Below are 22,429 nucleotides of genomic sequence, written 5' to 3' on the forward strand. Positions count from 1 at the left end.
GTCTGAAAGACGCACCCACCGGAGCCACTGGCAAAGCAACTTAAGCTGCAGGCTCCTCCTGCCCACCCCCCAGCCGCGACGTGCCCTGGGGGCCCTTAGCGGACTGCCACGCGAGTGTCCCCGCCTTGTGCCTTTAATTTAGCCAAACTCCTGTAATATCAGGCCCGGCGTGGTGGTTCACGCCTGTAATGCCAACACTTTAGGAGGCCCAGGCAGGAGGATCGTTGAGGCCAGAAGTGAAATTAGCCGGACATGGGGCGCGCGCCTTTCTAACTGTCCCAGCTAATCCAGAGGCTGGGACGAAACGGTCGCCTGAGCCCGGGAGATCGAGGCTGCAGTGAGCCGTGTTGGCGCCACTGCACGCCAGCCTGGGCGACAGAGCAAGACCCTGCCTCAAAACAAAACAAACTGTAATATCGTCCAAGAACGTATGAAGGACACTTGGAAAGTCACCAGGCCACTTCTCTCCTGGGCGTCCACGGCCGGAGAACGCCGGCCTCACCTGCAGACGCGCGCCCTCCTCCCAGGCTGCGCAGGTGACCTTGGCGGGAGGCGCGGGAGAGGAAAGAGCTCCGCTAGGCCGCGAGCGGAGGAAGCAGGAGAAGCCGCTCTTCCTATTCCACTCGCAGTCCGCTGGTGGGGGAAACGAGTGTCCGGCGTATGAAACGCCTAACTTCGCGAAATAGAGACGCATAAAACTTCAAGAATTCTGTCCAAACTCAAGGCCCTTTCTCATTTAAGGGCAACCCTGTCACTACATCATAAACTTTTAAATCCATGATCCCCACGTTACGAAAGCATAAGTCCCTTGCAGACTTTTAGCGAAAACTGAACTTTGCCGGTGTCCCACACGAAGGGAGGGAGGACGGGAGGCCACGCCAGGACTGCGGGGGCTGCAGGGCGTGGACGCATCCTGGCCGGGGCGTCCACTGTCGACGTCTCCACATCCCAGGAGGGTCGAGACGGCCGCGGGAAGCAGCCGGCGAGCCGCGCGGCCCCGTTCCAAGGACCCCGCCAGTCTGAGTCTGAGTCACTGACAGCTTCGCGGGTCAACGGCGCCCAGAGGAAAAAACTTCTCATTTGGACTCCTAGGCCCGGCAGTGGCCAGCGGCCAGGGCCCCTGAACGGGGCGGGCCGGGGCGGGGCGCACAGAGCCAGAGGGGCTTGCGGAAGGCGGCGGAGGGACCGCGGGGAAGGGTCGGTGAGCGGCGGCCGCGCCAAGACTCTCACTGCGCGCCGGGGGGCGCCCTTCCCCGCTCGCGCCCGCGCGCTCGCGCGCCCCAGTCCCGCCCCGCCCGGCGCACCGCGCCAGACACAGAGCTCGCCGGGGGTCGCTCGGACCCTGATCTTGCCCGCGGGCACCCCGCGCTCTGCCTGCCGCGACGACCAGCTGCCCGACCAGCAGAAGTTGGGAGAGAGGGTGGAGCGGAGCAGCCCGAGGCGGGGCACCTCCTGGAGCAGCGCAGTGCGGATCCCGGGACAATGGGGCCGCGGCTGCTGCTGCTGGTGGCCGCCTGCCTCTGTCTGTGCGGCCCGCTGTTGTCCGCCCGCACGCGGGCCCGCAGGCCAGGTGAGAGCCGCACGGGAATGGGGCGCGCGGGCGGAGGGACGCTGAGGGGAGACTGCGGGGGTCCCGGTTGCGTCTTCTCCTCACCCCTGCCTCAGTTTCCTCCGAAAGCCAAACTGGCATTTGGGCTGAGATCTAGAGTTTTTCCCAGTCACGTTTAGGTGGGGCGTGCCACCCCCTTCGCGGGCCCAGCCGATGCCCCTTTGGACTCGATCTTGGAGGGTGCAGCCCGCCTGCCACTGGATGTTGGATACGGAGGAGGTTGGAGCAGAAGCCCCTGGGGGAGCCTGCGGTCCTGCGTTGCACTTGTCATTGTGTAGCCTGTTTCTCCCAGGACCACCCCCAAAAAGAAAAGGTCTCACGTTACTCCACCAATAAACGTTCCGATCTTTTCAACATAAATTGGCGAACCGCTGCCGCTGAAGTTTTGCTTTGTTGGAAGTTTTTTTTCTTGCACATTTTACAGGCGAGAAAAGTGGTGTAGACAAAAGCCCTGGCAGTCCCTTGGCATGTTTAGCAGAGAATCAGTACCAGCAGCCCCCGTCTTGTGTCCAGGAGGTGCTCGGTGCGAGATGTATGGTGACAATAGCAGGGGCTCCGCGTGGTGGGGGGGTGGGGGAGGGAAGGGGGCAGGAGGAGGATTTTATTGTTACCTAGAACCCATTCCTTCTAAGTGAGTTGAAGAGAGAGATCCCTCCCCAGGACCAAGCTCCCTCGAACACTGTGGGATCCAAGTATTTCTGATCCGCTGCAAGAAGGTTGCTCCCCTAGAATATTTTCCCCACTGGTAGTCTATTTTTAAGTATCTGGCTACTTGACCAAATAAATAAATTTGATTAATTTATGTGGTCAAATATTTTCTATATTCCTCTCCCCAAAAGCAGGACAGAAGAGTTGTTTTTAGTCTGTAAAGGCACTCATTAGAAAGTGAGAAAAGTGTTTTGAATTTCCTAATAACAGTAGTATTTTATAAGCTTTGAGCCATTTTTTTTTTACGCTGAAAGAAGTTCTAGCGGGTTTTCTTGTTATCGCTAAAAGAATGTGCACTCTCTATTGCTCCCACACTCAAAAAAAAAAGTGTAGACACATCAAGATTAAGAGGTGACAAAGACATAGCATGTTCTTGCCTCTCTGTCTTTGTTCACGGTGAGTTTTGAGATGCTTTTGGGAAAACTAAGAGCTCCAGACAGGGGCCCAGTGTTTAGCAGTAACTAGCCTGCCTGCAGATAAGTGAGCATTGTTGTTGAGAGTGTTTGAGAGAACGCCGAGAACTCCTGAAAAGTTGTTTGCGATGAGATATAATTTAACATAACATTATGTGATTTGCTCAATTTAGTTGGAGACAAGCTCTTGAGAATCCAGTGTTTTGTTTGAGATTTGGATCATGGGGTGGAAAACAGGGCTTATGGAAATGCTGCATTCATTGTAGCCACCCTTTCTCACAGTAGCCTACCAGCAAGGTGTGTAGCCTCATTAAAGAGTGAAGTTAAAGGGTGCTGGTTTCCACCAAGCGTCTTACATCCTCATGGGAGGAGTGGTGCATGTTAATATGGACAGTGCTGGTGTAGACAGAAAGGCAAGTGGACCACCTTAGCTAGTTTATCAACACTGGATTCTGGAACCACTTTGGGAGGGAAAGACGAAAGGAGTATGATAGAGGAAAAGGAGCGCTTGCTAAGTGCAGTATTCCATGTCAAACCCTGGGCCAGAAGGAATTTTCACTTAGATTGTCTCATTTCACCTTGTCAGAACACCTTGTTAAGGTGGGTGTTTATCCCCTTTTGCTGATTCTGAAACTAAGACCCAGAAACAGTGGCAAAGCAAATGGAGGGGGGTGGGGGAAGGGGCGTGGGGTGGTGGGGAGGGGGCGTGGGATGTGGGCAGTCCACCCACCCTGGGTGTAAGCAATTAGGAATAAGTGGGGCTTTGTCTTTAGAAAATTTAAAATCACCAATAAAATCAACCTAAGATAGGTTTACTTTTTATTAGCACCATGCATTGGCAATTCTAAACATTGTCTGTCATAAGGTGGTGGTGCCGGGACTCCAAAGCATCCAGCGGTGCCTCCCATCCTTGAGCCGCTACTGCTCTGATAGAGTTTATTGCCCAGGATTACCAGCTCTGTGTGCTGAGAGGGGCTGTGGAGCCCTCCCAGGGCTGGCCCTGACCACCAAGCTGAGCCTTCCTGCAGCACTTTCCGACTTTTTGTTCCCACTCATTTTGGCATTTCCTGCCTTGTCACTTTGTGTGTGTGTCTCATTTTCCCAGCTAAGATTATAAAGTTTTATTTATCCCCATGGTGACTAAAACAAATGTTCACTCAGCAGATAGTTGTTGAGAAATGTGTAAATTCATCAACAAGTTTACATTCCTTTGTCTAAACAATTTAAGTGAGGTGACATGTAATCATTAAAAGGGCCAACAGGCAAAAGTAAAAGGTGATCTTTATGAATTTTATGAGGCTCTTAGAGGGTTAAAGTTGTCAAGAATAGCTGGTGGTGGCTATGACAGAGAGAACTCGGTGGGCAATTCCACTTGCTACCCTCCTACCCACAGAGTCAAGCCCAATTCTGTGGCATGGAATGAAGTGCTCCTCCCCTTGCAAGAGGGTCCCCAGCCCCTCTCCAGCCATCTCCTGTTACTCACCCTCCAGTTCATCCAGCCCCATCCTCTAGATCTTCCCTTCAAGGAGCTATACTTTCTCTGGCTTCTGTCCCCATGCCATTCCCTCTGGCCAGAATGCCCTCCCCATATCCCATACCTGCCACGTTCATGTTTAATTAAAAACAGCCACCATCTATGGAGCACTGAATGCAGCTAACACCCTGCTTAGGGACGTTATGCATACTATCTTATTTATTTCTCACAACAGCCCTTTGAGCAGATGTCATCCTCATTTTACTGGTTATAAAACAGAGACCCAGAATGGTTGAGTCCCAAGTTGAGAAAGAGGTGGTATTGGGACTGGGTGCAGTGGCTCACACCCGTAATCCCAGCACTTTGGGAGGCCAAGGCGAGTGGATCATTTGAGGCCAGGAGTTTGAGACCAGCCTGACCAACATGGTGAAACCCTGTCTCTACCAAAAATAAAAAATTAGCTGGGTGTGGTGGTGCACACCTGTAGTCCCAGCTACTCGGGAGGCTGAGGCACCAGAATTGCCTGAACCCAGAAGGCAGAGGTTGCAGGGAGCCGAGATCGTGCCCCTGCACTCCAGTCTGAGCAACAGAGTGAGACTGTCTCTCAAAAAAAAAAAAAAAAAAAAAAGAGATGGAATTGGGAGTTGACCACAGGCCTGTCTCTCCGGAGTGCGGGCTTTCTCTAACACCTCCCATAGAAAGGAAGCCATCTAGACTCCCAGCCCCTCTTACAGTAGAGAAGTAACCCCACTGTGTTCCCTAGTACCCCTAGAGGCAAAGTCTGTGCCCAGCACAGGGAGGTATTTCATAAGCATTTATGCATGGACTGTGGTATTCTCTCATTTACTTTGCTAATGGATGATAAGGCAGGCTCTGAAAAGATCCCTGCTCATGGATACGCTAATTAATCAGATGTTACAAGAGATATCGTTAGTAAACCTAAACAGAAAGACACAAAACTGAGCAGTGGTTCTACCCTAAGCAGACCAGAAAGCTCTATAAAGCCTGAAAGTCAGATTTCTTTTTTTTTTTTTTTTTTTTGAGACGGAGTCTCGCTTTGTCGCCCAGGCTGGAGTGCAGTGGCCGGATCTCAGCTCACTGCAAGCTCCGCCTCCCGGGTTTACGCCATTCTCCTGCCTCAGCCTGCCGAGTAGCTGGGACTACAGGCGCCCACCACCTCGCCCGGCTAGTTTTTTGTATTTTTAGTAGAGACGGGGTTTCACCATATTAGCCAGGATGGTCTCGATCTCCTGACCTCGTGATCCGCCCGTCTCGGCCTCCCAAAGTGCTGGGATTACAGGCTTGAGCCACCGCGCCTGGCCGAAAGTCAGATTTCTTATGAGCCAGCAAGTAATTTTCTACCCTACTATCTGTCTCTCTCCCCCCCCCCTCCCCGATCTCTCTCTAATATTTTTTAGTGGCTTTGCCTTTATTTTTATAGAACATATTAGCATAGCAGGTTTTCAGGGTCTGGGTGCAGTGGCTCACACCTGTAATCCCAGCACTTTGGGAACCCTAGGCCAGATGATCACTTGAGACCAGCCTAGGCAAAATAGCAAGACCCCATCTCTATCAAAAAAATAATTAAAAATTAGCCAGGCACAGTGGTGTGCACCTGTAGTCCCAGCACCTGGGAGACTGGGAGGATGGCCTGAGCCCAGGAGTTCAAGGGGGCAGGGAGCCCTGGTCACGTGACTACACTCTAGCCTGGGCAACAGAGCCGGAGAGACGCTGTCTTCCAAATATTTAATGCATAAAAATTTTACATTTTAGTTAATCATTTAAATTTTAAAAAATAAAAATAAAATTGAGATAAAATTCACATAACATAAAGCTAACCATTTTAAAGTGTACAATTCAGTGGGTATTTACTACATTTACAGTGTACAATGTACACTATAAACCCCTACCTACTTCCAAAACACTGTCATCTCCCCGAAAGGAAACCAGTAAGCAGTCAGATCCCATTCTCCCTTCCCCCTACCTCCAGGAACCACCAGTTTGCCTTTTGTCTCTATGGATTTACCTATTTTTGATATTTCATATCAATAGAATCATATAATATGTGGTCTTAGTGTCTGGGGAACTTAACTTTATATGGGTGAAAGTTGCTGTTGCTGTTTTTTGAGACAGGGTCTAGCTCTCTTACTCGGGCTGGAGTGCAGTGCCACAAACTTGACTCGCTGCAACCTCTGTCTCCCAGGCTCAAACTATCCTCCTAACTCAGCCTCCAGAGTAGCTGGGCCACAGGCACCCGCCACCAGGCCTGGCTAATTTTTGTATTTTTGGTAGAGATGAGGTTTTATCACATTGCCCAGGCTGATCTCCATCTCCTGGGATCAAGTGATCCACCTACCTTGGCCTCCCAAAGTGCTAGAAGTACAGGCGTGAGCCACCATGCCCAGTTTGAGTACCCAGGCTCCCCTTCCGTTGCAGATACTCACAAAAACACCCTTGTTAGAAGAGTTATTAGGACCCAGGGCCGTGGTTTATTTTTGACTATGATGCCAGTGTAGAGGACTCCATAGTTTTACCCTTCATAATTTTCTGTTGGTTTCCTTTTTTGTGATTTCTTTCATTCTGCCTTTTTCTTTCTCTTGCTTGTGCCTAAAACTGTCGTCATAAATAACTCTCCATATATACTGAGATTTTTTTTTTCTGGGTATGAGCTTTCACTTCCCCAAATACCCTCTCCCACACTGACCTGGTCATGGTACTTGGAGGAAGCCACTTAAAGGGCTCTGACAGTCCTATATACATTATTTGCTTTCAAAAGTAAGTGGCCTTTTGACACAACAGGAATAATCTGTAATTTGCCCTTGAAAACAAATTTATATAACTTTAGGAAAAGACATTATGTAATCTATTTATATTTCAAGTCTATGATGAATTAAAAATCAGGTATTCTAGTATTGTAGAATAACGTTTACCAGTACAGTGTTTTCCTGTTTGGTAACCTACAGTAAGAACTGTAGAAATAACACTTTACATTGTGATATGGTTAGGGGTATGTGTCTTCAATAAATATGTGTGGACAATCATAGTGTATATGTAAACATGAAACAAAAGTTGTACCAAACAGTGCCCACCTTTACTGCACTGTATGCATTTTGATATTTCCTACCCTATAGTCTATTTTTAATGCTTATTGCAATCGTGTGAATTGATTTCATAATCATTGCTAAATCTATACCATAATTTAAAACCCAACGCAGCAGCTGCAGTGAATATTCCTATGGTAGCCAAATCAAAGGCCTTATTAGCTTTTCAGGAAGAGTTCTGTTTTCCTGGAACTGTTGCTTATTATTGTTCTTATCATGTCTAGAATCTAATTTATTTGAGTTCCGATATACAAACTGCAGAAGGACTTGGGCAGGGGTGGGCATGGGGACAGTTTTTGTAGTACAGTGCACAGTACTTTGTACAGTGCAAAGCTGTCGCCATCCCCAACCCTGGGGAGGAATTGGTGATCATTAACATCCTTGACTGTGAATTAGTTTTCATTTTAGCTAGATGTCTTGTTGGAGAGTAGAGAGCCGCATTCCCAAGACGGAGAGCTCAGGACCTGTAACTTAGTGGAGAACAGACCTGGAGGAACAGGGAACGTCGGGGAGTCAGAGTAGTTCCCAGGCAAGGCCTGCTGGCATCCTCACCCCATGTCAGGCTCTGGCCTCCAGGCTGCTCCCGGCAAGAGCCCACACACTTTGCTTATGTAGTCTTCATGCCTGCTGTGGCATTAGGTACACCTGCGTTTACTTCCCTGCAACTTCCCTTCTCCCAGCTTCCTCTTAGGCTTGCTTTCCTATACTTCCAGAGGAGTACCTGCTCCAGGACATGGAATGGGAGGAGAGGAGGCCTCTGATATTGGCAGCTTCTTGTGACCCCCCAGTCAGTCAAGAATTCTCCCTTTAGGCTGGGCACGGTGGCTCACGCCTGTAATCCCAGCACTTTGGGAGGCCGAGGCGCAGATCACTTGAGGTCAAGAGTTGGAGACCAGCTTGACCAACATGGCGAAACCCCGTCTCTACTAAAAATACAAAAATCAGCCAGTCATTCCAGCTACTTGGGAGGCTGAGGCAGGAGAATCTCTTGAACCCACAAGGCAGAGGTTGCAGCAAGCCAAGATCGTGCCATTGCACTGCAGCCTGGGAGACAGAGTGAGACACTGTCTGTATCAAAAAAACAAAAAAGGGAGGGGGGAGGGGAATTTTATCTTTAATTCTGCTTTTTCTGTAGCAGAGATTTTTGTTCACTTACTGCTGTTGCATCTGCTCCATCTAGAACAGTGTTTTAAAGATGTATTTTTCTGTTTTGTCCTTGAATGTCTCCCTGCTATCTCTCTCCTGTGTGTAAGGGCTGAGTTGTTGGCGTGTGTGATTGGTGTGCAGCCAAAGTCAGTAGGACCCCAGAATTCCCAAGCAACACCTTTTGGCATCGTCACGTTAGCTAGTCATTCACATGTCCACATACTGCCTACTGTAGCTAAAAGGATAGGCAGATTCATTTGTTCGGTGAAATGCTAAGAGAAAAAGATGTTCCTCTTTTAGGAGTAGGTCAGGAATCACAGTTTTTAAAGAGAGAATAGTGTGGTGGGGTCAAAAGTTATGACCTTTGGAGCTGGGCAGATCTAGATTCAAATCCCAGCTCCTCTACTTCATAGCTGTGTGACTTTGGATTAGTTACTTAGCCTCTCTGTGCCTCCATGTTGTCATTTATAAAATGGTAGTCATAATGCTCATCTCATAGAAATGTTAGAGTTACGGGAACTAAGGCAAGTGAAGTATCAGGCACATAGCAGGTGCTCAAAAAAATGGTAAGGTTTTTTCATACACCAATCCTTCCATATTCCAGAAAAGCTTTTGAAGAATTGATACCAAATAAATTATGTAAATATAAGACAATCTTCACACAAACATGCAAGAACATTTTTCCCTTCAGAATTAGGACAAAAGAAAAAAGCAAAAACCCTTGGCCCTTAACTTCTAGTGGCAAATAAACATGCATAAAGTATTTGTTTATTTTTTTAACTTTTATTATGGGAGTTTTTATACATACCCAAAAATGAACAGTATAGTTACTCCCTCTACCCATCATCCAACTTCAGTATTATTTATATATGACCAATCTTGTTTTATCTAAACCCTCAACTGTCCTCCTCCCCCAACTATATAATTTTAAAGCAAATCCCAGGTATCACATTATGTCATTCATAAATACATCAGTAAACATCCTTAGAGGTTAGAATTCTTTTTTTCACATAACCACAATACAATTATAATACCTAAAAAATGAACAATTCCTTTTGTTTTTTGTTTGTTTGTTTGCTTCGAGACACATTCTTACTCTGTTGCTAAGGCTGGAGACCAATGGCACAATCATGGCTCACCCACAGCCTCAACCTCCTGGGCTCAAGCAATCCTCCTGCCTCAGCCTCCAAAGTAGCTGGGACTACAGGCACACACCACAACAACCAGCTAATTTTTGTATTTATTTTAGTAGAGATAGGGTTTTGCTGTGTTGCCCAGGCTGGTCTGGAACTCCTGGGCTCAATCAGTCCTCCTGCCTCGGCTTCCCAAAGTGCTGGCATTACAGGCGTGAGCCACCGTGCGCAGCCTAACAATTCCTTAATATCATCTGATAGTCAGTCAGTGTTCATATTTTCCTTACTGTCTCATAAATACCTTTTAACAGTTGGTTTGTTTGAATCAGGTTCAAACAAGGTCCACCATTACATTTTAATCTGTAACTGCCCACCCCATCCCTTTTTTTTATTGCTATTTATTTGTCAAAGAAACTAAGCCATCTGTCTTACTTTCCTACATACTGGATCTGGCTAACTGCGTCTTCAACTTGTGGATCTAACATGTATGAAATGTTTCAGTTCATTTCCATCATTATTGTTTTGGTGGTCAAATTGATGATCAAAATGTCACATCTTTGGTCAATGGGAGCCCTTTCAGATTGACTCCAGAGTCTTTTTGACCTAACCCTGATATTATTTGAAGATGTTCAGTGTTCATCTTGTGTATTTCCTACCCCAGATCTGGAACTAGCCATTTCTTTAAGGAGCCCCAGTTCTTTTCATTGGAAAATGGTGTTTGTTTGAATCTGAGGGAGTAAAACATTCCAGTAATGCTGCTGTTTTCCACTTGACAGAGTTAGTGTGTTTCTGTTATTTTGCTGTCCTCCTCTTCATTTCTTTTTAGACTGTAGTGTTGTTTCAACTGCTGTGCTCTGCGTGGGAATGTGAGCAAAGTCCTGGGACTTCTGCTTTGTTAACTCTCAAAAGGCGTGAGCCCCAAGGGCAGAACTGTGAGTCAAAACCAAGACTTGGTGTGTCATGAAATGCTGGTGTGGTATAAATCCCAGGATCAAATGGGACACTCAGAGATCCTCTAGTCACCCCTCTGCTTCCAGGACAGATCTCATCACAGTCAGAAAACGTGTTGCCTCACTCACTACTTTTAAAACAATCTCCAGAGTTAAAGAGTCTGTATTTGAACTATTTAATAATTTGCTGTATTCGATAACAAAACTACTCTAGAGCAATTCAGAGAAGCCTACATTAAATGAAACTTAGCAGATAGCATGAAAACTGAATTCAGGACTTCTGCTGCCTTTTTTGTGAAACCACAGCTTAACAACAACAACAACAAAACAGAGATGAATGAGAAGAGATTTGGGCACCCTGACAAGCACTTTCTCCTTGACCTGAGTTGTGCTAGGACTGGAGGAAAAGCGAGATACTTAAACTCAAATTTCAGCTTAAGGGTCTTGAACTAGTTGGAATTATCTAGTCACCTTGCATTGGTTTTGTCCTTTGTTTGATGCTGGTATATACTACATTTTTTTCCTTTTCTTTCTTTTTTTTTTTTTTTTCTGACATTCTTTAATTTCACAAAAACCAGAATATCAAACCTATAGTATCAAGAAAAGGTAACACCTTAGGCAGTGATATTTAACCAAGGGATTATACATTCTTCCTAAGCTCTAGCCTATAAAAATTTCATGTTTCCACAAGTATAATGTTTCTGTCGGAAGTACTGTACTGCCTGAGGCCTACCCAAAGAAGATGTTTTTTAAAACAAGTACTTATTGCCTAAGTAGTAAATACAGAGTAAAGTCTAGTGACAGTTTGATTTTCAGACTAAGTGATAGTATATGAAGAGCTTAGTTGTATTTATTAGTTTTCACATTGTATCACTCTCAGGTGTCATCTTGATTCATGCATGTAAGTATGCATGTTCATGTCCACTTTTTCCCCTCTGTGCCTCACAGAAGCCCATAATCTGGCCAGGCTTCCAAAACTGCAGAGGAGAATTGCATTGTTTTAAGGTTCCTTGGCCAGGTGCAGTGGCTTAGGCCTATAATCCCAGCACTTTGGGAGGCCAAGGTGGGTGCATCACTTGAGGCGAGGAGTTTGAGACCAACCTGGCCAGCATGGTGAAACCCCATCTCTACTAAAAATACAAAAATCAGCTGGGCATGGCGGTGCATGCTTGTAATCCCAGCTACTTGGGAGGCTGAGGCAGGAGGATCGCTTGAACCTGGAGGCAGAGGTTGCAGTGAGCCAAAATCGCATCACTCCTCTCCAGCTTGGGTGACAGCAAGACTCCATCTCAAAAATAAATAAATAAAAGGTTCCTCTAGGCCAGCATTTTTGCACATGCATGTTTTTGTGATATTAAAGTGCCAGAACCACAAACAAGAAAAATAAAAAATAAAAGATATTTTTTTAAGCGCCAGAAGCCATTCATTCTTTTCTTTCAGCTCCCACACACTCATTGTGATCTTGAGAATAGCTTCACGTCCACAGGGGCTGTTGGGACCAAGGTCAGGCTTCTGTGTGACTGGGGCAAGGTGAACACAGAGTAAGTTACATGCATTGCGAAGGTAAGAGAGTGATACTTCCATAAAAGATTGTGAATTCGAAATTTGATTCATAGTTCTGAACCCTAGAGCTATATAATTTACAACTTGTTCATTCCCTCATTGTACTAAAAAACTACAAACATTCCTAAGTAGGAGGGAAGATGAACCTAGATTTCCTTTTAACCTAATTAAGTGAGCAAACAGTTGGATATAAAAGCATACTACATGGAAGTGGGAGAGGAAGGATAATAGTAATTTCTTAAACTGCTTAATTGTTATAGTTTCCAAAGTGAATGTGTGTCCTATTTCACATGGGATGCTCCAGTTGCCAGATTTGTAGGCCAGACAGGCATTAGAATCCCATTTTAATGATTCTGGGCTTAATTCAGAGAAGTTAAGTGATCCCTGAACAGAGTCAATATTAGAATACAAATATGTGCCTACCACATGCAGGGCACAGAGTACTGGAGGTTCAGAGATTAACAGGAACAGTTCTTACCCTTAAGGATCAATCTAGACACAAGTGTGTATTCACATTCATCACTGGAGACATTCATTCCTTCCCTGTGACAGATATCCTGCCAGGCCACCCCTTCATTGTCTGGAGACCCTCTCCCAAATTTGCTTAGGGAGCTTGACCTCAACCCTACACTGCCAGGCTTTGCTCTGCTGTCTCTGAGTTGGTACTACTCTAGCTTTGCTCTTCATTTTGGAAACAGATGCCAATGTATTGTGTTTTACTTTCTATTTCTAGAATTTCCACTTGGTAGTTCTTTGCTGATATTTCCTATTTTCAGTTCATTTCAATGAAATACTTTTCTTTTTTTCTTACACATGGTTGTAATACATTCTTCAAAATCCTTATCTGCTAATTCCAACATCTGGGTCAACTTGAGGTTGGTTTCCGCTCACTGTCTTTTTACTTAAGACTGGGTCACTTTTTTTTTTTTTTTTTTTTGGAGACAGAGTCTCACTCTGTTGCCCGGGCTGGAGTACAGTGGTGTGATGATAGCTCACTGTAGCCTCGATCTCCCAGGCTCAACCTGTCCTCCCACCTGGGCTTCCCAAAGTGCTGAGATTACAGGTGTGAGCCACCACGCCTGGCAGCCCTCTTTTTCTTTTATTTGACAAAAAGTTATATATAGTGTATAACATGTTTTGCAATATGCATAACTTGTGGAATGGCTAAATCAAACTTATAACACGTATTACCTCAAATACTTACCATTTTTTTGTGGAGAGACCACTTAAAGTCCACTCTCTTAGCAATTATCAAGTATACAACACATTGTTATTAACTATAGTCACCATATTATACAAGAGATTTTTTTTAACTTATTCCTTTTAACAGAAATTTTGTACCCTTTGACCAATGTCTTCCCAGTCTACCCTACCCACGCATCCAACCCCAGCCTCTAGTAACCACCATTCTCTTCTCTGCTTCTACGAGTTCAACTGTTTTCGATTCCACATATAAGTGAGATCATGCTATATTTGTCTTTCTGTGCCTGGCTTATTTCACTTAACATAACGCCCTCTCAGCTCATCCATGTTGTTGCAAATGACAGAATTCCCTCTTTTTTAAGGCTGAATAGTATTCCACTGTGTATATACACCATTTTTTTCATTCATTCATTCATTTATCAGTGGATACCTAGTTTGATTCCATAACTGGGCTATTGTAAATAATTCTGCAATGAACATGAGATTGCAGCTAACTCTTTGATATCCTGGTCTTTTTTTTTTTTTTTTTTTTTTTTTTTGAGATGGGGTCTTGCTCTGTCGGCCAGGCTGGAGTGCAGTGGCGCAATCTCAGCTCACTGCAACCTTCACCTCCTGGATTCAAGCAATTCTCCTGCCTCAGCCTCCTGAGGAGCTGGGATTACAGGCATGCACCACCACGCCTGGCTAATTTTTGTATTTTTAGTAGAGACGGGTTTCACCATGTTGGCCAGGCTGGTCTCAAACTCCTGACCTCAGGTGATCCACCCGCCTCGGCCTCCCAAAGTGCTGGGATTACAGGCATGAGCCACTGTGCCCAGCCAACATCCTGATTTTATTTCCTTTGGATGTATGCCCAGTAGTGGAATTACTGTATCATATAGTAGTTCTATTTTTAGTTTTAGAGGAACCTTCATACTGTTTTTCATAATGGCTATGCCAATTTAAATTCCCACCATCAATATACAAGGGTTCCCTTTCCCCATATCCTCACCAACATTTGTTATCTGTCATCCATTCTAACAGGTATGAAGTGATAACTCATTCTGGTTTTAATGTTCATTTCCCTGATTAGTGATGTTGAGCATTTTTCATATACTTGCTGGCCCTTTGTATGTCTTCTTTTAAAAAATGTCTATTTAGGTCCTTTGCCTATTTTTAAATCAGGTGATTCATTATCTTGCTGTTGAGTTATAGGAGTTCCTTATATATTTTGGGTATTGACCCTTTATCAGACGTATGGTTTGCAAATATTTTTTCATTTCATACATTTTCTCTTCACTGTTGATTGTTTCTTTTGCTGTGCAGAAGTTTTTTAGTTTGATACAGTCCCAGTTGTCTACTCCTCCTTTTATTGCCTGTGCTTTTATGCTCATTACAAAAAATTATTGCCCAAAACTATATCAAGAAGCTTTTCCTCTATGTTTTCTTCTAGTTGTTTTACAGTTTCAGGTCTTATGTGTAAGCCATTAATCCATTTACATTGGTTGTTGTATATAGTGTGAGAGAAGGGGGACAAGAGGTCCAGAGTTTATCACTTTTGTGTGTAGGGTGGTTGGATCTGGTGATACGATTTGACTCTGTGTCCCCACCCAAATCTCATCTTGTAGCTCTCATAATTCCCATATGTTATAGGAGGGACACAGTAGGAAATGATTGAATCATGGGGACGGGTCTTTCTTATGTTGTTCTCATGATAGTAAATGGGTCTCTCAAGATCAGATGGTTTTAATAATGGGAGTTTCCCTGCACAAGCTCTCTCTTTGCCCACTGCCATCCAAGTAAGATGTGACTTGCTCCTCCTTACCTTCTGCTATGATTATGAGGCCTTCCCAGCCATGTGGAATTGTAAGTCCAGTAAACCATTTTCCTGTATAAATTACAGGAAAAAAGACTCTGGATTTTGTTGTATTCCTTCAAAGAGTGTTGGTGTTTTTGCTTTAGCAGCCAATTAGTTTGGTTTTACTCAAACAGCAGACTCTTTCTCTCTTGAGCAGAAGCCTAAATATCACTTCAGTTCTTTTATCCTTAGCAGAGGTGCTTCTCATCTTTCCTACACACGCATAGTTCAAGGGTCAGTCAAACCCTAGGACAGAATTTATACTGAAATTTAGGACCCCCTGCTCCCTGACTTTTTCCTTTCCAGGATTCTCTCCTAACTTTCCAGTGACTGTGTTTGCCCTGAACTCTGTCCTCTGGTTCTGTAGGCCAAAAAGATATGGATTTTCTATCTGGGTTTTAGTCACCTTTTATGTTATGTAGGCACTGCTGTTATATAGGAAAAAGCAAACTATTTTCCCCAAACTGTTTTCTCTTACCCAGCACTTCACTCAATCCTTGTGACACCATATGTCTGGAGCTTGTTTCTCCACATACCAAGCAACCAATTCTCCTGCAGATTCTTCACTGGACTCCAGCTGGGTATCCTTGAATATAACTCAATTCTGACGCTATCTGCCTCTTAATATAACTCAATTCTGACACTATCTATCTATGTGGAGATAGAGTCAGATTCCACAGATTAAGGGCTCAGTTTCACAAGGCTGCCTTCCACTTCAGATGGCAGTCATAAGTGTGGGCCTCCAGACTTCTGACTACACTATACATTGGGAGTTCCTAAGGCCCCCTGCTCAGATTTGATTAATTTGCTAGCATGATTCACAGAACGTAGGGAACCACTTTACTTACCTTTATCCATTCATTGTAAAGAAAATTACAGAGGATACAGATGAGCAGCCACATGGTGGAGATGCATAGGGCAGGAATTGTGGGAAGGAGCACAGAGCTTCCATGCCCTCTCTTGGGCACCACCTTCCAGGAACCTCCAATTGTTCACCTATTTTTGGTTGATACTCCAAAAACCTTGGTTGGCCTGGCATGAGTGGCCAAGAACGTCTGCTGCTCTGCTGACCTGCTCAGGAAAGAAGTGGAAGAATGACTGACATGATGGATACCTTGTGACTATGTTAGGAGATAACCCCAGGGATTGTGGTTTGGACCCAGATATAGTGAGAGATTTCTACGTTCTCCTGTGTAAGCAAACTAAAGACTGTAGAGGAAAACTACTGTCATGGACAATGGCCATAGAATTGGGAGTCCTGAGTCCCATTATTAATTTGCCTCTAATGCCAAAACCTTTAAGAAATCCCCTCTGGTGGCACGTGCCTATAATCCCAGCTACTCAGGAGGCTGAGGCAGGAGAATTCCTTGAACCCATGAGGCGGAGGTTGCAGTGAGCTGAGATCGCGTCACTGCACTCCAGCCTGGGCAACAGAGCGAGACTGTGTCTCAGGAAAAAAAAAAAGAAAGAAATCCCCTCAGCTTTCTTTTTGTTTTTTTAATTTTTATTTATTTTTATTTTTTGAGACAGAGCCTCGCTCTGTCGCCCAGGCTAGAGTGCAGTGTTACAATCTCGGCTCACTGCAACCTCTGCTGCTCAGGTTCAAGCGATTCTTCTGCCTCACCCTTCCAAGTAGCTGGGATTACAGATGCGTGCCACCATGCCCGGCTAATTTTTGTATTTGTAGTAGAGACGGGGTTTCACCATCTTGGCCAGGCTAGTCTTGAACTCCTGACCTCGTGATCCACCCACCTCGGCCTCCCAAAGTGCTGGGATTACAGACGTGAGCCACTGTGCCCAGCCTAAATCCCCTCAACTTTCTACGTGGATTTTTGAAAAGGGACAGTTTTCATGGGATGGCTGCAGACTAAATGGAGAAAATGTGCACATGAAGGTATGCGGAGGAAAGAGAAGTCATAGAAGCTGGGAGTGACTTGTTTATATAGACAGTGGCTAGTGTGGAAATCACTGATTGATCCCTTCATGTCAAGTACTCAGCCTTTCCTGATGTCTTCAGGGTAGATCTCTGAAAACTTATCATTCACCTTTGTCCCTTTGAGGGACAGAGTTTAGTAAGTATTGCTCATATCAAGACAAATGTTGCACAGTATTTTGAGTTGGCTTATTCTGTAATAAAGTCTATTTGTGCATTATCTGTTCTTTACCGCCCATTCTCCTAGTAAGAAAACATAAACAAAAGTAAAATATGCTCTCTGCTTGTCACTTTTGCCTTGTTGATGCATTCATTTTTTACATTTAAATTTTTTTTAATTTTATTTTTCAGCGTCAAAAGCAACAAATGCCACCTTAGATCCCCGGTCATTTCTTCTCAGGAATCCCAATGATAAATATGAACCATTTTGGGAGGATGAGGAGAAAAATGAAAGTGGGTTAACTGAATACAGATTAGTCTCCATCAATAAAAGCAGTCCTCTTCAAAAACCACTTCCTGCGTTCATCTCAGAAGATGCCTCCGGATATCTGACCAGCTCCTGGCTGACACTCTTTGTCCCATCTGTGTACACCGGGGTGTTTGTAGTCAGCCTCCCGCTAAACATCATGGCCATCGTTGTGTTCATCCTGAAAATGAAGGTCAAGAAGCCGGCGGTGGTGTACATGCTGCACCTGGCCACGGCAGATGTGCTCTTTGTGTCTGTGCTCCCCTTTAAGATTAGCTATTACTTATCCGGCAGTGATTGGCAGTTTGGGTCTGAATTGTGTCGCTTTGTCACTGCAGCATTTTACTGTAACATGTACGCCTCTATCTTGCTCATGACAGTCATAAGCATTGACCGGTTTCTGGCTGTGGTGTATCCCATGCAGTCCCTCTCCTGGCGTACTCTGGGAAGGGCTTCCTTCACTTGTCTGGCCATTTGGGCTTTGGCCATTGCAGGGGTAGTGCCTCTGCTCCTCAAGGAGCAAACCATCCAGGTGCCCGGGCTCAACATCACCACCTGTCATGATGTGCTCAATGAAACCTTGCTCGAAGGCTACTATGCCTACTACTTCTCAGCCTTCTCTGCTGTCTTCTTTTTTGTGCCGCTGATCATTTCCACGGTCTGTTATGTGTCTATCATTCGATGTCTTAGCTCTTCCACCGTTGCCAACCGCAGCAAGAAGTCCCGGGCTTTGTTCCTGTCAGCTGCTGTTTTCTGCATCTTCATCATTTGCTTCGGACCCACAAACATCCTCCTGATTGCGCATTACTCATTCCTTTCTCACACTTCCACCACAGAGGCTGCCTACTTTGCCTACCTCCTCTGTGTCTGTGTCAGCAGCATAAGCTGCTGCATCGACCCCCTCATTTACTATTATGCTTCCTCTGAGTGCCAGAGGTACGTCTACAGTATCTTATGCTGCAAAGAAAGTTCTGACCCCAGCAGTTATAACAGCAGTGGGCAGTTGATGGCAAGTAAAATGGATACCTGCTCTAGTAACCTGAATAACAGCATATACAAAAAGCTGTTAACTTAGGAAAAGAGACTGCTGGGAGGTTAAAAAGAAAAGTTTATGAAAGTGAATAACTTGAGGATTCTATTAGTCCCCACCCAAACTGTATTGACTTCACCTCCTAAAACAACAGATGTACAACTTGCATGCCTGCTTTTTATGGGAGCCATCATGCATGTATTTTTGTCAGTTACCAGAAAGATAACAGGACGAGATGACTGTGTTATTCCAAGGGAATATTGCCAATGCTACAGTAATAACTGTCACTTTTGGATATAGCTAGGTGACGTATGCATATTTATATGTGTGTATATGTAGATGTATGCACACACGTATATTATTTGAAGTGCAGTGTAGAATAGGCACTTTAAAACACTCTTTTTCCCCCCCACTCCAGCAATTATGGAAATAATCTCTGATTCCCTGATTTAATATGCAAAGTCTAGGTTGGTAGAGTTTAACCCTGAACATTTGATGGTGTTCATCAACAGTGAGAGACTCCATAGTTTGGGCTTGTACCACTTTTGCAAATAAGTGTATTTTGAAGTTGTTTGACAGCAAGGTTTAAGTTATTAAGGGATAAGACTTACTACTATCTGTGTGTAGAAGTTCTAGTGTTTTCAGTTTTAAACATATCCAACTTTGAATTCCTAAAATTATGGAAACAGATGAAAAGCCCCTATTTTGATATGGGTAGTATTTTTTACATTTTACACACTGTATACATAAGCCAAAACTGAGCATAAGTCCTCTAGTGAATGTAGGCTGGCTTTCAGAGTAGCCTATTCCTGAGAGCTGCATGCGTCCGCCCCTGATGGAGGACTCCAAGCAGCAGACACATGCCAGGGCCATGTTAGACACAGATTGGCCAGAGACCTTCCTGCTGAACCTCACAGAAAGCAATGAGACTGGGGCCACCACATTTGCTCCATCCTCCTAGGATTGGCTGCGAACTGATCATGTTTATGAGAAACTGGCAAAGCAGAATGTGATATCCTAGGAGGTAATGACCATGAAAGACTTCTCTACCCATCTTAAAAACAACGAAAGAAGGCATGGACTTCTGGATGCCCATCTGCTGGGTGTAAACACATCCAGTAGTTGTTCTGAAAGGTTATTTTGGATTTGGAAGCACCCATTATGCACTGTGGGCACTCCAATAGGTGCTGGGCACACAGAGTGGAATAGGACCGAGACCTGCCCTCAAGAGCAAAGTAGATGATGCATAGAGTGTGACATATGCGTAATAAATATGTTTCACACAAACGAGGCTATCAGCTAAAGAACTTTGAACATTTGGGTTAATAGTTCTTGTGGTTATAACTTAAGGTGAAAACATAATGCAGTACAGGACATATATTTTTTAAAATAAGTCTGGTTTAATTGGGCACTATTTACTTACAAATGTTTGCTTAATAGAGTGCTCAAATCAGGTTTTCTTTTAAGAATCAATCATGTCAGTCTACTTAGAAATAACAGAAGAAAATAGAATTGACATTGAAATCTAGGAAAATTATTCTATAATTTCCATTTACTTAAGACTTAATGAGATTTTAAAAGCATTTTTTAACCTCCTAAGTATCAAGTATAGAAAATCTTCATGGAATTTACAAAGTAATTTAGAAATTAGGCTGAAACATATCTCTTTTTTCTTATGAAAAAATGGTAGCATTTTAAACAAAATAGAAAGTTGCAAGGCAAATGTTTATCTATTTAAAAGAGCAAACTATTTCCAAATACCATAGAATAACTTACATAAAAGTAATATAACTGTATTGTAAGTAGAAGCTAGCACTGGTTTTATTAATTTAGTGTCTATATTCATTTTATCTAAATCAGTGGAGATTTACTGTCATTGTTTATTAGTCTGTATATATTAAAACATGCTATCATTACTGTACTTACAAAATAGTATGTCACTGTTTTTATGTTCACTCTTAAAAAACTAACCTATATTAATAAATGTGAACATCTGCTTGGTATCTCTTTGGAACAAATTAGTATTGTATCTTTGTCGTCCTGGCACACTTTAAGGGCTTAACTGAAGAGCATTTAATGAAGAGGTGATTTGCAAAGGTGTGGACAGGGTTAAGGGAACCAACAGGGAGTGGTGAAGCACCCCCATAGACTAGCAATCAGGGGAAGCTGTTACTGCCTCCAAGGCCCAGGTAGAGGAGGGAACACACTGAGGCCTCTCCCTCACCCTCTGATCTCTTGCGAGGCCTCCCCTTGATCCTAATCTTAACCCAATACCCAGAAGTGAAGTAGTCCATAAAGATCAGCTTCCTTAGCCATGGAGAATGGATCTGGAAGAACAAATGCAGGGAAAAAGAAAACAAATAGCACCATTTCTGCCAAAGACATTGAGTGATTAGCGCTGTCTCTCTTAATCCCTTCTTAGGAAAATTTAAGTTTATTGGGAATATATTCAAATTTCTGAGTTATAAACATCCTGGGTAGTGTCTGCAGTTCTTCCCTAGTGAGAGAGAAATTAAATGTCAGAGCAGAAAGGAAATCCATAAAAGGGCTGTGCTGTCTTCTCTGGCTGAATGACAGTCCTTTGCCATCTAGCACTCCCTCAAGCAGAACGGAGGAGGGGAAATTGAAAGCAAAATGACTTGTACTTCTCAGGGTTGAAAACCAAACAATTTTCGATAAATTATTTCTAGAGTATAGTCAATGAAAAAATTATTTCAACTAAAAAAGGATTTTGTTAACATACAGAATTTTTATGAGTTAACACATAAGCTTTTTAAGTTTCTAAGGCCTGAACTCTTCACATGTATTTCAAGGAACAGATTGAGTTCAAAAAACCTTAAATTTTGCTAACACAACAATGTTTTTTTGTCCAGGCATGTTGGCTCACGCCTATAATGCCAACACTTTGGGAGACTGAGGCCGGAGGATCATTTCAGACCAGGAGGTTGAGACCAGCCTGAGCAACATAGTGAGACCCCATCTCAATTAAAAAATAAATAAATAATTAACCTGGCACGATGGCATGCCTGTGGTCCCAGCTACTCAGGAGGCTGAGGTGGGAGGATCATCTGAGCCCAAGAGGTTGAGGCTGCAGTGAGCCATCCACTGCAGTCCAGCCTGGGCAACAGAGTGAGATCATGCTTCAAAAAAAAAAAAAAAATACGTTTTTTCCAACAAGCCAAAAATAGCATTTTTAGGGAAATGGAATGTTTGGCTATTGAATATACACTTGGAAAATTTTAGGTTATACTTCTGAATTTAAGGAATTTAAAAAACTGTTTGCTGTTGGCATGTCTTTGAGGAAGTTGAGCTACAGAAGCAAGTGGAAAAGGTTAAGCAGCACTGATGACCAAGCTATTTAAGTTTCTGGCCCTGGACCATCCTCTAGTAGCTTATCTTCAGCCAGGTGCTGTCGTGAAAATTAAGGGGAAAAACAGGTCACCAATGGTAATTTCCTGGCATAATTAGCATGTTATGTGGCTATGCCTTTCAAAATTACTAGACCAAATGTGTGTGAAGAGTAATTGACCACAGGATAAACCTAATTTGTGTTTTGTTAAGTGAGCTGCAATGTGAGAAGAGAGGAGAAATTCTCTAATGCAATTATTCTCAGAGGTCCTGAGACTCTTTCAGGAGATCTGCAAGGTCAAAACTCTCTTAAGATACCAAGATATTATTTGCCTTTTTTGGTCTGATGCTGTCACAAGTGGACAGATGAGTTTTCCAGAAGCTACACAACATGTGAAAATGCAACAGATTGAATGCAGAAGCAGAGATGAAAATCTGTCTCCTATTACACCAGTCATTAAAGAGATTGCAAAAATGTAAAACAATGCAACTCTCCTCCTTAAATTATTGTTTTG

At 43.9% G+C, this 22,429-nt stretch overlaps 1 protein-coding gene across 1 annotated transcript; it reads left to right on the plus strand.

Annotated features, from left to right (window-relative positions):
- The first annotated feature begins 1,282 nt into the window (after positions 1-1,282).
- F2R (coagulation factor II thrombin receptor) lies at positions 1,283-20,584 on the plus strand. Its single transcript, XM_005557203.5, has 2 exons — positions 1,283-1,570; positions 17,422-20,584. The coding sequence occupies exons 1-2, from the start codon at positions 1,483-1,485 to the stop codon at positions 18,609-18,611; spliced, it is 1,278 nt and encodes a 425-aa protein (XP_005557260.1). The 5' UTR covers positions 1,283-1,482; the 3' UTR covers positions 18,612-20,584.
- Positions 20,585-22,429: the final 1,845 nt, after the last annotated feature.

The sequence above is a fragment of the Macaca fascicularis genome, chromosome 6 (assembly GCF_037993035.2).
Source record: "Macaca fascicularis isolate 582-1 chromosome 6, T2T-MFA8v1.1".
In the NCBI taxonomy this organism is placed as follows: Eukaryota; Metazoa; Chordata; class Mammalia; order Primates; family Cercopithecidae; genus Macaca; species Macaca fascicularis.